This window comes from Chanodichthys erythropterus, chromosome 18 (assembly GCF_024489055.1).
Source record: "Chanodichthys erythropterus isolate Z2021 chromosome 18, ASM2448905v1, whole genome shotgun sequence".
Classification (NCBI taxonomy): Eukaryota; Metazoa; Chordata; class Actinopteri; order Cypriniformes; family Xenocyprididae; genus Chanodichthys; species Chanodichthys erythropterus.
The window spans coordinates 34716093-34733401 of record NC_090238.1 but is presented as its reverse complement, the minus strand read 5'-3'; the positions used below and the strand labels follow the sequence as shown (position 1 = coordinate 34733401).

General features: G+C 36.9%; 1 protein-coding gene across 1 annotated transcript; it reads left to right on the top strand.

The window, feature by feature from the left end:
* Positions 1-3454: 3454 nt before the first annotated feature.
* On the top strand, positions 3455-13863 carry kif3cb (kinesin family member 3Cb). The gene is made up of 8 exons (XM_067367788.1): positions 3455-4894; positions 4976-5077; positions 8657-8779; positions 11629-11747; positions 11848-11964; positions 12056-12164; positions 13507-13664; positions 13755-13863. The coding sequence occupies exons 1-8, from the start codon at positions 3455-3457 to the stop codon at positions 13861-13863; spliced, it is 2277 nt and encodes a 758-aa protein (XP_067223889.1).
* The last annotated feature ends 3446 nt before the right edge of the window (positions 13864-17309 follow it).

Sequence of the window (17309 nt, the reverse complement as noted above, 5' to 3'; positions counted from 1 at the left end):
CCGGGTGTTCAGATGGCTGTGGCCGACTTCCTCTCCAGAAATGGGGGGGGGGGGGCTACAGGCCGGACGGCTCCCCGGCCTGAGTCGGGCGGTGGGGGTATGTGGCGAGGGGGGCGTGGTTTAGCGGGTTCTGCAACAGGAGGGAGCGTCAGGGGAGGCGCGGTGATTGAACGGGTTAGATGCAAATTACGAACACCTGTTTCTCGTTCCAGTAATTGGCGTGGAGACAGGATAAAACGCCAGGAGAAGCAGGAGTGGAGGAGAGAGAGAGCCTGCTGACAGTCGTGTATGCCGTCCGGTCCATTGGAGTGAAGCCCGTCTTCGGATGTGGAGAATTGAAGTGTGCGTTGCACCGAGCTTTTGTTTTGTTGTGTTCTTTGTGTGACATTTTCTCTTTGAGAAAGAATAAAGCGACTGTCAGCAGCTAAAAGCCGATCCCTGTCCTCTTTCCTCCCACAACTACGAACTTTACCACACAGTCATATAGTAATTTTTAAACAATAGTTGGGTTAAATAAAACTGTTCAGCACAAACATTTAACCCAACCACTGGCTTAAAACAACCCAATTGCTGGTTTTGTCCATTTTCAACCCAACTTGGGTGGTTTTTAACCCAGCATTTTTTTAGAGTTTAGGCTATTTTTTTATTTGGGGGACATGGAGACTTTATAGGGCTAAATGTTAAAAATATATTTTAGAAAATGAATAATAATTGCAATTTTTAAATTATTTTCCATTTGATTTGTTAAACATGTTCCTGCTACACACACACACACACACACACACACACACACACATTTGTTTTTGTGATTTGTGGGGACATTCCATATACGTAATGGTTTATATAACTGTATTTTTTGTCGTCCTACACCAACCCTACCCCTAAACCTATCCCAGGAAACTATGCACACTTTTACTTTCTCAAAAAAAATTATTTTGTATGATTTATAAGCCTTTAGAAAAATGGGGACATGGAGTAATGTCCTCATAAGTCACCCTCTCCTTGTAATACCTATGTCATACCCATTTCATTATACACATTTGTGTCCTGATATGACGCAAAAACGTGCACACACACACACACACACACACACACACACACACACACACACACACACACACACACACACACACACACACACACACACACACACACACACACACACACAACGAGGGTTACATATTTAATCCTCTCAGATGTATATAAATCAGGACATCTGACAGAATTTAATAGGTAAAAGGTGAAACATTATAAAATTGAATTACATATATGGAAGGAACTGTAAAATATGCAGTCAGGGATTATGCTTGTCACACACACACACACACACACACACACACACACACACACACACACACACACACACACACACACACACACACATGCCTACATTAACATAATAACATTAGACTATACAGATACATTTTTGCATTATACAGATGAGTACTGCATACAACCCAAATTCTGGAAATGTTGGGACATTTTTTAAATTTGAATAAAATGAAAACTAAAAGACTTTCAAATCATATGAGCAAATATTTTATTCACAATAGCACATAGATAATAATAATAATAATAATCCTTACATTTATATAGCGCTTTTCTGGGCACTCAAAGCGCTTTACATATTGAAGGGGGAATCTCCTCAACCACCACCAATGTGCAGCATCCACCTGGATGATGCGACGGCAGCCATATTGCGCCAGTATGCCCACCAGCTTACTGGTAGAGAGGAGACAGAGTGAGGAACCAATCAGTGTATAGGGATGATTAGGAGGCCATGATCGACAGAGGCCAATGGGCAAGTTTGGCCAGGATGTCGGGGTTACACCCCTACTCTTTTCGAAGGACATCCTGGGATTTTTAATGACCACAGAGAGTCAGGACCTCGGTTTAACGTCTCATCTGAAGGACGGATAACATAACAAATGTTTAAACAGAGAAATTTTACACTTTTAATCACTAAATGAGCTCATTTCAAATTTGTTGCCTGCTACAGGTCTCAAAAAAGTTGGCATGGGGGCAACAAATGGCTGATAAAGCAAGAAATTTTGAAAAGATTCAGTTGGGAGAACATCTAGAGCTGTGAAATTGTGCGCAAAAAGATTGTGGAATAGTTTAAAAACAATGTTCCTCAACATCAAATTGCAAAGGCTTTGCAAATCTAATCATCAACAGTGCATAACATCATCAAAATATACAGAGAAACTGGAGAAATCTCTATGCGTAAGGGACAAGGCCGAAGACCTTTATTGGATTCCCGTGGTCTTCGGGCCCTCAGACGACACTGCATCCCTCATTGACATGATTGTGTCAATGACATTACTGAATGGGCCCAGGAATACTTCCAGAAACCACTGTCGGTAAACACAATCCGCCGTGCCATCTGCAGATGCCAACTAAAGCTCTATCATGCAAAAAGGAAGCCATATGTGAACATGGTCCAGAAGCGCCGTCGTGTCCTGTGGGCCAAAGCTCATTTAAAACGGACTGTTTCAAAGTGGAAAAGTGTTCATTCAAGAATGGGAGCAAATTCCAAAACCAAAACTCCAGAAACTCGATGCCTACACATCTTCAAACTGTTTTGAAAAGAAGAAGAGATGCTACACCATGGTAAACATGACCCCGTCCCAACTATTTTGAGACCTAGCTAGCAGGCATCAAATGTGAATTTGAGCTCATTTTGTGCATAAAAGTGTAAAATTTCTCTGTTTAAACATTTGTTATGTTATCTATGTTCTATTGTGAATAAAATATTGGCTCATGTGATTTGAAAGTCTTTTAGTTTTCATTTTATTCAAATTTTAAAAAAGTTTCAGGTTGTAAATATGCAGTCACAAAAAAAGCCATAAGATAATGCTTGCATCATCATTAAATTTTGATGGTAAAACTCATAGTTGACAGTTCCCCCTTGTAAATGTAGGTGTATCAGTCTTATCCTTATATCTATGCTAAATTATATTTTTGAGCTATTAAAGGGTTTTGACGACTCTCTAAACAATCATGAAGGTTATTAGTCAAATAACCTAATTATTGACCATTTGATAAATCTGTTTTAAGCCATATACAATGTTTGTGCTCTATTATAGGCTACTGACTTTTAATAACTTAATCACACTAATCTTATCATTGCAATAATCATAACCCACACCGAATGCGTCACACCTAGTCTACCTATCAGCATCACGCCGCCTGTGAGCGCGCTCTGCCTATTGTCTGTGAGGAGCAGGGCGTGTGCACCCAGAGCAGGAGATGCGCGAGACACGATGCATGGAGCGGAATGTAATGATGATGGCGTTGGACCAAGATGATCTGCGCTCTCGTTTTCATATGACGGACAGCGCATTTGCAGCCTGCATGTGAATGTGCGTATTTTATTTCACCCTTCCTTGCGTTCATATATAGCATAGCATAATATTATAGACGTAAAGGCTTTATCATAAAAAAAAAAAAAATGATGAAGCGAAATAGCCTATTGCGACCACGCTCCATGTCGATTGGCAAAAAATCAGAGGCTGTTAAGGTGGTGGTGCGGTGCCGCCCTTTAAACAAGAAGGAGGAGACGATGAATCAAGAAAGAATTGTTGAAGTAGATGTCAGACTGGGACAGGTGAGCGTGCGCAAACCCAAATCATCCGGAAGCCTCGCAAAAACCTTCACGTTTGATGCAGTCTATGACGTGGGTTCAAAACAAACCGACTTGTATGACTATGCGTGCAAACCTCTGATTGACTCTGTTTTGCTCGGGTTCAACGGGACTATATTTGCTTACGGGCAAACTGGGACCGGCAAAACATATACAATGGAAGGTGTGCCCACAAACCCTGAGACGAGGGGAGTCATCCCAAATTCATTCCAGCAAATTTTCACTCACATATCTAGATCTCAGAACCAGCAGTATCTCGTGAGAGTGTCTTACTTTGAAATATATCAAGAGGAGATACGAGACCTCCTCTGCAAGGACAACAATAAAAAGCTGGAGATCAAGGAGAACTCCGATTTGGGCGTCTATGTCAAAAATCTCTCGTCTGTGGTGACTAAGAACATTAAGGAGATTGAGCACGTCATGAACTTGGGGAACCAATCGAGATCTGTCGGATTCACCAAAATGAACGAGCGTAGCTCAAGATCTCATGCGATTTTTGTCATAACCATTGAATGCAGCGAAATGGGCGTTGATGGTGAAGACCACATCCGTGTCGGAAAGTTAAACATGGTGGATCTTGCTGGCAGTGAGCGGCAAAGCAAAACGGGCGTGCAGGGGCGGAGGTTTAAAGAGGCTACGAAGATAAACTTGTCTCTTTCCGCTCTTGGAAACGTTATTTCGGCTTTGGTGGATGAGAAGAGCACCCACGTTCCCTATCGGGATTCCAAACTCACCCGGCTGTTGCAGGACTCCCTCGGAGGCAACTCTAAAACCGTTATGGTGGCCACCATTGGACCAGCTTCGTGCCACTATGACGAGACTCTCACCACACTGAGGTACGCCAACAGAGCAAAGAACATCAGGAACAAGCCAAAGATCAACGAGGACCCCAAAGACGCCCTGCTCCGCGAGTTCCAAGAGGAAATCGCCCGCCTAAAGGCGCAGCTCGAGGAACGAGGGATGCTGGCCAAAGAACGGAGGAGGAAGAGGAGAAACAGTATGAGGATGACGAGGAGTATGAGTAGCGGAGAGGTGGAAACTCCGAGAGATGGAGAGCTGGGGGTCGTTGGGACGGTTCAGGAGGAGAGTGTGGAGGAATATTGGTGGAAGCAGCAGATGGCCAAGAACTCTGCCAATTACAGGCCAGATATTAGCAGGAAACTTGGCATGGTAGACGAGAAAGCAAAGACTGTGGAAGAGTTGCTGAAGGAGCAACAAGCTATGGAAATTATGATAGAAAAATACAAGGTTAGTTATTTCCACACAACTTTTTTGTGCAAATTATACACCATATCATTCATAAATCATGGTTCTTTTTTTTTTTTGTAGGCTATGGAAAGTAAGCTTCTGGTTGGAGGGAAAAACATCATTGACCACACCAATGAACAGCAGAGAATGCTGGAACTGAAGAGGCAGGAGATTGCTGAGCAGGTAACTGTAGTGCAAATGTAGACGTATACATGTTTAGATTATAATACATAGTAATATAAATACACTTTAAAGGCACAATATGTACGATTTTTAGATTAAAATATCCAAAAACCACTATAAAAATGTTAGATATTTTGTTGACTTGTGTATTTATCCATGTTTAAATCCAGAGAAATCAGCGTAACGGTGTCATTGCGTCACCTGTCAATGACGTCATATCCGCGTAACCCTCAATTTCCGCTTTTATTTTGTAGAAACCATGGAAACACCAAAGACACTTTAATATATTATGAGTTTTCTTAGACAGGTGAGCAACTGTTTGGAAACCTAAAACTAATCACTGTTATATAGATCAACACGGTTAGTCTTATTGTTTGTATTTCTAGTTTTCTTGATTTACTGTGAATACCATGTTTTTACCATGCCTAACATGGCATAATCAGAGAGAGCTTTTTACATCATACAATATATTTTTAAATTAATTCCATGTCATTTAGCAACACAAGTCATCCAGTTTTATGACATTCTAATATCGAACTACATTAAAAACAGTTTTTATTATTTTTACATTGTAATAATTTCACAGTTACTCTACAAATTCATGTAGAAACAGCTTAAAGAGAAGTATATTTTAAATATTTGTTTAATGGCATCTTTTTATGAATGACGGCCAATATCACTGATACTATAAAACATTAATTATAGATATTCAACATTACAGTATAACTAAAATCTATCAATTTCAACATTTATTAGGCTTTATAAAATACCTTTTAAGTTAAGTGAACTTAAAACAATCTTCACATAAACCCATTATAATAAATGTCATATTTACCTGTGGCCTTCCTGTCTAACAGGTAGGAAATATACAGAAATTGCAGTTATAAAAAATAAAGTCATCAAACACTTCACAGTCTTCACTGCATAAATTATAAATTAAAAATGTAGATTAATCCTTATTAAAGGATGAGTTCACTTTCAAATTAAAATTCCCTGATAATTTACTCACCCCCATGTCATCCAAGATGTTCATGTCTTTCTTTCTTCAGTCGAAAAGAAATAAAGGTTTTTGAGGAAAAACATTCCAGGATTTTTCACCTTATAATGGACTTCAATGGCCTCCAAACAATTGAAGGTCCAAATGTCAGTTTCAGTGCAGCTTCAAAGAGCTCTACATGATCCCAGACGAGGAATAAGAGTCTTACCTAGCGAAATGATCAGTCATTTTCTAAAAAAAAAAAAAAATTATACATGTTTTAACCAGAAATGCTCATCTTGAACTAGCTCTCTTCTTCTTCTTCTTCTTCTTCTTCTTCTTCTTCTTCTTCTTCTTCTTCTTCTTCTTCTTCTTCTCTATTTGAATTCCAGCAGTGTAGACACTGCTAAGTGTATTACTGCCCTCCACAGGTCAAAGTTTAAACTAAATTGTCATATATGCTAGTGCAAGTATATAACAATTAGTTCAAACTTTGACCTGAGGAGGGCAGTAATACACTTAGCAGTGTCTACACTGCTGGAATTCAAATAGAGAAGAAGAAGAAGAAGAAGAAGAAGAAGAGAGCTAGTTCAAGATGAGCATTTCTGGTTAAAACGTATACAATTTTAATTTTTTTTTTAGAAAATGAGCAATGGTTTCTCTAGATAAGACCCTTATTCCTCGTCTGGGATCATGTAGAACACTTTGAAGCTGCACTGAAACTGTAATTTTAACCTTCAGCCGTTTGGAGGCCATTGAAGTCTACTATATGGAGAAAAATCCTGGAATGTTTTCATCAAAAACCTCAATTTCTTTTTTCGACTGAAGAAAGAAAGACATGGACATCTTGGATGACATGAGTAAATTATCAGGAAATTTTAATTTGAAAGTGAACTAATCCTTTAAAGCTACAAGTTTCTCTGTTATCTTTGTTCTTTGATTAACATTAATGACAGACATCACATTAACTGGTTTATTAGGCTGCTGTCACTTTAAGAGCTGCCGCTCCCGAACATGATGCAGATCTGACGCGCATCTCATTTTCTCACAACTTTTTAAGTTTGTTTAAGATGTTATTTAGCTCATTTAAGATAAAGCTTTAATAAGGATACTCGACAAAATGGGCATTTTGGCTTAATTTTGTGTGTTATTGTTTGTTCAAGCGCGAAAGAGACGTTGATACTGGCGCGTCTTTCTGTGTGCAGAAACAACGTTCACAGACAGCACGTTCTCATTTGTCGTGTCGAGCTTGAATGGTTTAAAAGCATTTGCGTGAATAAAAACGTGATCATATAATTTAACACGTGCCAAAATATGATGAAAAAATGGATGCTGCGTTAAATATTTTTAACACGTTAAACTGAAAAAAAAAAACCCTCATGCATTAAAGGGATAGTTCACCCAAAAATGAAAATTTGATGTTTATCTGCTTACCCCCAGGGCATCCAAGATGTAGATGACTTTTTTTCTTCAGTCGAAAGCAAATTATGATTTTTAACTGCAACTGCTGCCGTCTGTCAGTCAAATAATAGCAGTGATTGGGAACTTGAACAATAAGAGTCGAAAAAAACTTCCATAGACAAATCCAAATTAAAACCTCCGGCTCGTGACGACACATTAATGTCCTAAGACACGAAACGATCGGTTTGTGAGAGAAACCGAACAGTATTTATATAATTTTTTACCTCTAATACACCACTATGTCCAACTCCGTTCAGCTTCCGGTGAGTGAGGTCAGATCGCGCTCTGACAACGGAAGTGATGTCTCGCGCTCATTGAAGTATATGGGCGAGACATCACTTCCGTCATCACAACGCGTTTTTTGACCTCACTAACAGGAAGCTGAACGAAGTTGGACATAGTGGTGTATTAGAGGTAAAAATTATATAATTACTGTTCGGTTTCTCGCACAAACCGATCGTTTCGTGTCTTAGGACATTAATGTGTCGTCACGAGCTGCAGGGTTTAATTTTTATTTGTATAAGCAAGTTTTATTTACTGTTATAGTTGAAGTTCCCATCTACTGCTATTATTTGACTGACAGACGGCAGCAGTTGCAGTTAAAAATCATAATTTGTGATCGACTGAAGAAAAAAAGTCACCTACATCTTGGATGCCCTGGGGGTAAGCAGATAAACATCAAATTTTCATTTTTGGGTGAACTATCCCTTTAACGCTAATTTTGACTGCACTAGTTATAATATAACTTTCAACACACTCAAATGTATTTAGTACGATTGTTTTAACCATGTAAAACAGCGCTGCGTTACTCCACATATACGCAAGGAAACAAGCGGAAGTGGCAGACTGCATCATTAGCATAATAAAAGCTCAGCTGGACGCCCTGCTTTATACCACAGTAATGTTAATAAATCTTTAATACAGTAGCTCATCCATGAACATGATTTCTGCCCGAGTCCGTCGGATTCTTTTCCATCGGCTGTCGAGGTGAAGACGGCAACTCCCATGATTCCACGCTTATTTACGACGTCATCAAGATACATTTACACCTTAGTTTTGAATGAGTGACCTCTAGTGGCGAAAATTACATATTGTGCCTTTTAAGGATTGCAATCTCATATGTGTGTGATGAATCCTTCTAGGACAGAAAGGAAAGAGAGATGCAGCAGCTGATGTTTGAACAGGATGAAGAGACGATTGAACTGAAAGAGACGTTCTCCACTCTACAGCAAGAGGTGGAATTTAAGACTAAGAAACTTAGAAAGGTGCGTAAGGTCACAACACATCTCCGACTAACATTTCATTCCATTTCAAATACAGTGAGAGGTTAGCTCTTGTGCGGTCTTTTAAGATTTTTGGGTTTTGGAAAATACAGTTTTAAAAGTAAAAAAAAAAAAAACGATAATTTTTACCAATAAATGGCTGCAGAGCACCACTATTTGACTGAAAGACATCTTTTCACAAGTTTTTTTCAGTTGGATTCATATCTAAATATTATGAATTCACAATTAAAACAATAAAGGCTACTTTTTGTTAAAGTTTAGTATTTTTTTTAATGAAAAAAAAATCATTTTTTCAATATTGTTACATTATGATGAGACTCCACAAAATTCATCCTCAAAATCAACTTTTTTGTAAAACTTATTTTTTTTTCAGTACAAAAAATGCTAAACTTTGACAAAAAGTAATTTTTTATTGTTATAATTGTGATTTCATAACATTTAGATATGAATCCAAAAAAAAAAAAAAAACTTGTGAAAAGATGTCTTTCAGTCAGTCAAATAGCACATAGCATATAGTGGAGCTCTGCAGCCATCTACTGGTTAAAATTATTTTTTTTTTTTTACATTTAAAACTGTATTTTCCAAAACACAAAAATCTTACAGTAAACCATGTCAAATTATCCATTTTATCCCCATGAATGAAAGTTAGAAATGTGGGTCTTTTTTGAAGTGAATTTTAGATGAAAAGCTGTTTTTGTATAAAAAGAATTTATTTATTTATAGAAATTTAAAAGATATGACAAATCCTCCAAAAATATAAAGTAAAAATATTAATAAACAGAGTAAAATTTAATTTGTTTTTTAAAAAACAATTATTTTGTTACAAAATTACATTTTGTTGCCTTGGGTCTGTGGAGAGCACGGAGACCCTGAGTGTGACCCTTTTTTTTACACTAACAGAAAAACAAGCTATCACTCCAATTTTTTTTTTTTTTTTTTTTTTGTAGATCTAGAAAGTGTTAACAACTGTACAAAGTTTTTTTATTTTTTTATTTGAGCAAATGTAGTTTGGGGTCTAAAAAGACCCCAAAGACCCTAAGGGTTAGTCTAAATGTTAGGGATTCTAGTCTAAGCCTATTATATGTTAGATTATATAATAGACTTAGACTACAATGATTATATGCATTATATGTTAGACTAGTTAGACTTGTTCTGATAAGACAGTCACGGCAATACGTATTCAAATATCTTTCTAAAATGACTGCTAAATTGTATATTTAACAGACAAACATTAGACTGCACTAGCACATCTTAGTCTGTGCTAGTGTCTTTCTTATCACTTCTCTGTTTCCTCATATAATTTTTGCTCAGTTCATTTTATACCCATGTATTCATTTATTTGGTAACTTGTCATGTAATAAGTTGGATAATGTACAATAATCGCAGCAAGCATCACCCTGGTTCCCTCGACAAAAAGCCAATAGGATTTTTCTATTGTCTTTTGGATTATTGCAGAAAATAAAATGTTATAAGCCATGAACCAAGCCCATCAGCTACGAGGTGAATCATAGCACTATAAACTTTGATTGGAAGCAAAAAAGATTTTGAAAATCAGACAAAAAGACAAAGGTACAAGACTGTGTACTTAACGGCTTTAGTGAGGAAAAGAACTATTGTACAATCCCATGAAAAATGCGAACAGCAGAATCAAATAAAAAATGGTGGAGAAATATAAAACTACTCATTTAAAATGTTGATTATATGTATAAAAACGATATATTTTACATATATACAAACTTTTCAGTATTTTTGGAGCATATAGAGATTATGTCATTCGCAGTGCTTCATGGGAGTGGGTGGAGCTAAAGAGAAAATTTGGCACATGTTGCTTTTTCGACTCTCATATTGGTGTAATTCTTTACAGCATCATGGGTAATGTAGTTTTTTCACCAGGAATTCTGCTGTTAAACACGATTATTTTAAAAATAAGCTGAAATAATGTGGGCTGACGGCTTTATCAGAAGGATTAACAACCTCACAGTAGGTCTGTCTTTAAAGGTTTATAAGTTATCATTTAAGATCCATTTCCTTATGGAGAAAATGTATGGAATTTTTACTTCTGGAACCCAAATGTTGCACTCTATTGTACATTTTTCCTTTACATATTTATGATTATGATATGGATCTTTATCAGGCATGACAAACTTCCTTTAGATTGCTTGTTTAGCTTGTGTTTTATCAGTCAGCTTTTGTCACATAATTAGCATTTTCAGGGCCACTGTTCATTGCATTGTGGGTCAATGACTTGATGTGCATATTTTTGTGTCCAAGTGCATTATTTCCTTTTAAAATAATGATAAATTCATGACATCTATCACTTTTTATTCTATAAAACCTATTGTTTGAATTCATTTTAACTACATTTAAACAATACATATTATTTTATGTTTTGATATCTTAAACTCCCCAAAATGTCAGGTGGTGCAAGAAAACTGTTTAAACTGATGCTTTAATAATAATAATAAAAAAAAAACTAATCTAAATACTGTGGTGTCATTTTAGGTTTGAAACCTTTCATATAAACACATTTTTATAAATATCAGTAGTTTTAAAGCTGTTGAAATAATTTTTCCATCAATTTGCATATTCTCAAATGTCAGGGTGCCACAACTGCTCTTTTATTATGAATTGACAAGGTAATAACATTAAACATGACAATGCATCATCTAGAGGACCCCAGCTGATCCTTGTGGGAGAGTGAAAAGGTTTGTAGATCTCTCAAATACTGGTAAAAACTGTAAGTACAGGTAGGCTGGTTCACTTTCCATGTCAGGTGGTGCAACTACAGTATATACATGAAGCTATTTGATTGCATTGGTTTCTCCTCTCAGTTTTACAGTAAGCTGCAGCTGGTGAGGTCTGAGATTGGCGATATCATCAACGAACATGTTACAATGAGACAGGAACTGGAGCAGACAATGAATGAGCTGACAAGAGAGATGAAATTCAAGTATGTCCCACCTTTCCTCACAGCTTTGTCCTGAAATAAACTATACCTCTACATGCAGTGATGGTTTCGATTTTGTCACGTCCCTTTGTATTCTTACCAGAAATCTGATCATTGACAACTTCATTCCTCCAGAGGAAAAGAATAAGATCATAAATCGTCTCCACTTTGATAGCGAGGAAGACCAGTGGAAAGTCTTACCTCTTCTCCCTTCAGAAAAGTAAGGGAAAGAGCAACATTCTTCCAAACATTACAGGACCACGAGGATGATATTCTTATCCTCTGATATTGTATTTTCTCTCATTTCCCAGTAACTCCCCTCTCGTTCGACGAAGGCCAACTTCTGTAGTGGGGTACAAGAGACCAATTAGTCAATACGCTCAAGTTGCTGTGGCAACCGGGTCTCCTTCTAGATACAGGGTTGGTATTGTACAGAGATTAATCATTTTTAAAACTTTCAATCATTACGAAATAAAATATTAGCATTTGATGATAAAAAAGACATTACCAATCAAAAGTTTGAGGTCAGTTTTTCATGTTTTTCTTCTCATCAAGGCTGCATATACTTGATCAAAATAAACACAGTAAAAACAGTAATATTGTGAAGTATTATTACAATTTAATGTTACATGATCCTTCAGAAATCATTCTTATATGCTGATTTAGTGCTCAAGAAACATTTCTTAAAGGGTTAGTTCACCCGAAAATAATAATTTTGTTATTAATTTCTCACCCTCATGCTGTTAAGACTTTCATCCATCTTTAGAACACAAATTAAGATATTTTTGATGAAATCTGAGAGTTTTCTGTCTCTCCATAGACAGCTACACGACTACCCCTTTAAAGGTGCCCTAGAATTAAAATTTGAATTTACCTCGGCATAGTTGAATAACAAGAGTTCAGTACATGGAAACATACAGTGAGTCTCAAACTCCATTGTTTCCTCCTTCTTATATAAATCATTTGTTTAAAAGACCTCAGAAGAACAGGCGAATCTCAACATAACACCGACTGTTACGTAACAGTCGGGATCATTAATATGTACGCCCCCAATATTTGCATATGCCAGCCCATGTTCAAGGCATTAGACAAGGGCAGCCAGTATTAACATCTGGATCTGTGCACAGCTGAATCATCAGACTAGGTAAGCAAGCAAGAACAATAGCGAAAAATGGCAGATGGAGCAATAATAACTGACATGATCCATGATATGATATTTTTAGTGATATTTGTTAATTGTCTTTCTAAATGTTTCGTTAGCATGTTGCTAATGTACTGTTAAATGTGGTTAAAGTTACCATCGTTTCTTACTGTATTCACGGAGACAAGAGCCGTCACTATTTTCATTATTAAACACTTGCAGTCTGTATAAATCATAAACACATCTTATTCTTTATAAATCTCTCCAACAGTGTGTAATGTTAGATAAAAAAATCTATGGGGTATTTTGAGCTGAAACTTCTCAGACACAGTCAGGGGACACCTTAGACTTATATTACATCTTTTAAAAATAAGTTGTAGGGCACCTTTAACGCTTCAAAAAGTTCATAAAGAGATCGTAAATCTAATCCATATGAATTGAGCCGTTTAATCCAAATTTTCTGAAGAGACTCGATCACTTTATATGATGAACAGATTTAATTTAGATTTTTATTCACATATAAGTTTAAATTACTGTCAAATTTTTTTTGGGGTGAACTATCCCTTTAATATTATAACTTTATATAACTTACTGTCTCTTTTGATTAATTAAAAAAAACAGGCTGAGAACATCATGCTTCTGGAGCTGGACATTTCTCCCCCCACCATGGTGCCCTTGGACCTTCAGAGGTCAGATATAAGAACCCAAGACTTGATACGTGACTTTGGCCATTATAGAAAGAAGACGACTGCATCACGGGTCATGAAAGCTAGATCGTGGTGAGTACCCTACATATCATCCATTATTCAGCTGCTACTGCTAAAATTAATCGTCCGCATTTAAACCTTGCTCATTTCTTCCTCCTCAAGGTACCAAGGGCCAAGTCATTCTGCCTCTTCATCAGCCAGCTCTGAGGCCTCTGGGCCCCAGTGCCCAGCCTCAGTAATGGGAGCTTGTGCCGCAACCTACCAACCATGAGCCTGTACAGTGTGTTATGCCTGCAAGCATAGAAAGCACTTAATTATTCTTTGCACTGTTTTTATGAGCTTTAAGCAATGCCATTTGTCTGTTTCAACATCTTAAAGGGATAGTTCTCACAAAAATGAAAATTCTGTCATTAATTACTCACCCATGTCGTTCCAAACCTGTAAGACTTTTGTTCATCAAGATCTTTTTGATGAAATCTATGAGCTTTCTGTCCCTCCATTGCTGCGCAATTACCACTTTTAAGCCCCAGAAACATACATTTATCCACTAACCATTCAGAAACGTCCAGTTTCATGATAAAAGTTGTAACTTCTTCCTGAGTCTCTCCATCAGTGTCGACTCCAGCTTGAACAATGTAAGGCTGAACACCGTTACTGACAATCCTCATTTTGGCTGCATGAGATTCTCCAGCTTTGTTGTTGTTGAGCTGTTAAAGCTCCGCCCTCTTCTGGAAAGCGGGAGGGGAATAGCAGCTCATTTGCATTTAAAGGAACACACACAAAAATGCATGTCTTTTCTCACATATTTGACAAGCTATAATAAATGATCTGTGGGGTATTTTAAGCTGAAACCTCACAGACACATTAAGGGGACACCAGAGACTTATAATTACATCTTGTGAAAGGGGCATTATAGGTCCTATGTTTCCTTTAGCCTGTTTTTATGCGCATTTTGAACTATCGCATCAGAAACGAGCGATGGAAACACCAAATTTAGAAAAAAATCCCTTAATTCACAGTTTTTACGCTCGCTTGAGGTGGATTTTGACTTGTGCCAAAAAGAGTTCATGCAAATACTGGGAGATAAAAATGCATTTGCCGAATAAATTCTGAAGAACATTAAAACCACATGACTGATCTGCTGTTTCTGCTGATGATGTTTTATTTACAGTTGGTTACCAATACCACTGTCTGCTCAAACAACTTGATGGAAACGCACCTAATTCAAATCCCTTTGTTTTTTTGCATACATTTTTTTTTTAAAGATACACTTCACGTTTGGAAGGAAACCCAGCTTATGATGTCTTTGCTACCTTTCTGGGGCTTGAAAATGGTAGTTGCATAGACTGTCAATGGAGGGACAGAAAGCTGTCAGATTTCATCAAAAATATCTTAATTTGTGTTCCAAAGATGAACGAAAGTCTTACGGGTGTGGAACGACATGAGTAATTAATGACAGAATTTTCATCTTTTTCATGAACTCTCCCTTTAAAACATTTTTTAGCATCACAGCTTAGTCGTTTTAAGCACAATTGTCTCCTGTATACTTGAAAAAAGGCTAGTGTATCCTGTTTAAGCTTGTGATGTCATTCTTGAACAGAGAAGCAAACAATAAATGTATCATAAACAAATGATCTCTCGATATTTACCACATAACAAGTTTAGATTAGTATAGCTTAGAAGTATATAGCATGAAGACATACAGAAGTGAGTAGAAATGCAATCCTGAACTGTACAAACCAAACCATGACTCCATATGAACAGCGGCTGAAACACAAGCACATTGAAATGAAAGAAATAAAAATGTAATGTAAGTGTAATGTAACAGAAATAAAAGAAAAGCACAAAAGGGGTTTGTATAAGAACTCTAGTATACCATAGCTCATATGACTGATACATACCACTTCAGCTTCACAGCTCTGGGGTAATCACAAGGTTTGACTAGGCAAAAGGGCAAGTGTTAACCTTTCTCACATATACTTATATATTATTTGTACAATTAAGATGAACATAAAATCAAAACTGACCTTGTTTACTTTATTAATATGTTCATGTTCTTATAATAATGCAACAGAAAAAAACATTAGCTTTGCAACCTTAAACGTTAAACTAAATATGAATCCAAATGGCATATCTAAACAAATGTTAAACCTCTTCTCAAAACTAATTTCACTTTTCATAAATTGCAAATTTATGATTACCGACTGGTCCTGGGGTTATTTTAGTCAGGTAACCTCAAGCTGTTAAATTTGATCAGTACATGTTACATTTAATGATTTGGCGAATATTCAATATAAATTAACATTACTGTATGTTCTCTAGCTCGCACAGTGATGTTTTCTGCTGTTCATTTTGTTTAAGGCTTTTAACAGTTCTATTAATGCGCTAATACACTTGTAAGTCTAATTACAGTAATTAGTCAAGATGATTTTACATTAAGACTTAATTTTAGTTCTCAACGCAGGTTAATGTGTTTGTGTGAAAACAACTGTACAATGCTTAATCCATGTGTGCTTTGTGAAAAGACTATTTCTTTAAGGACATTAGGACTGTCAATAGGCTATATTAAAATAAATGGTCTCAATCTTAAATTTAGAATTTCCTGCAAACTTGTCTGAAATATAATTTCATATATTTACATACACCAATTAGGGATGACATTATGACCACCTTGTGTTATTATTGTGTTGGTCCCCTTTTTGCTGCCAAAACAGCCCTGACCCGTCGAGGCATGGACTCCTCTAGACCCCTGAAGGTGTGCTGTGGTATCTGACACCAAGATGTTAGCAGCAGATCCTTTAAGTCCTGTAAGTTGTGAGGTGGAGCCTCCATGGATCGGACTTGTATGTTCAGCACATCCCAAAGATGCTCTATCCAAGTCTTGGCCAAGTCAACATCGTTGTTGTGCTCCTCAAACCATGCCTGCACCATTTTTGCTTTGTGTAAGGAGCATTATCCTGCTGAAAGAGGCCACCAGGGAATACCATTTCTATGAAAGGGCGTACATGGTCTGCAACAATGCTTAGGTAGGTGGTGCGTGTCAAAGTAACATCCACATAAGTCGTTATTTTGTTTTTTTGGTGCACCAAAAATATTCTTGTTGCTTTATAATATTAATATTGAACCACTGTACTCACATGATCTGATTTAGATATGTTTTTAGTACAATAATGGATCTTGTAATTGCTGGCTATGCAGGCCTCACGGAGCCATCAGATTTCAACAAATATATCTTAATTTGTGTTCCGAAGATGAACAAAGGTCTTACGGGTGTGGAACAACATGAGAGTGAGTAATAAATTACATTATTTTTTATTTTTTGAGTGAACTAACCCTTTAAAGTATTCAAGAAAACGCGCAACATGGCTGGTCATGTGGTGCCAATATGGCGCCGCCCATCAGGGGGCGACCCGCACCATGTAGATTTATTTATTGGGAAATTTGGAAGACTAATACGAGTTGAGTCTTCATATCTCTCAATATGTTTGCAAACATCATTTTACTTCTTCAAAAATGCAATTTCATGTGTAAAACCGTTTAGCTCGCACCAACATGCGTCGAAAGTGTCCAAAAAGTTTTTCCTCATCAATATTCTCATTCCGTCGAAAGTTTTTTCCTCATCTATATCTATTAAACAGTGTACAGTTTTTTAAAATAAATAAATATCTGTTTATTTTTTATAAATATATAGGCTATCTTTTGAATATATATCTTCCA

Excerpts from the sequence above, each read along its gene's own strand:
- kif3cb (XM_067367788.1), top strand. The coding sequence starts at position 3,455 with ATGATGAAGCGAAATAGCCTATTGCGACCACGCTCCATGTCGATTGGC. Across the intron at positions 12,165-13,506 it reads GGTCTCCTTCTAGATACAGG|GCTGAGAACATCATGCTTCT; the intron begins GTTGGTATTGTA and ends TAAAAAAAACAG. Across the intron at positions 13,665-13,754 it reads GTCATGAAAGCTAGATCGTG|GTACCAAGGGCCAAGTCATT; the intron begins GTGAGTACCCTA and ends TTCCTCCTCAAG.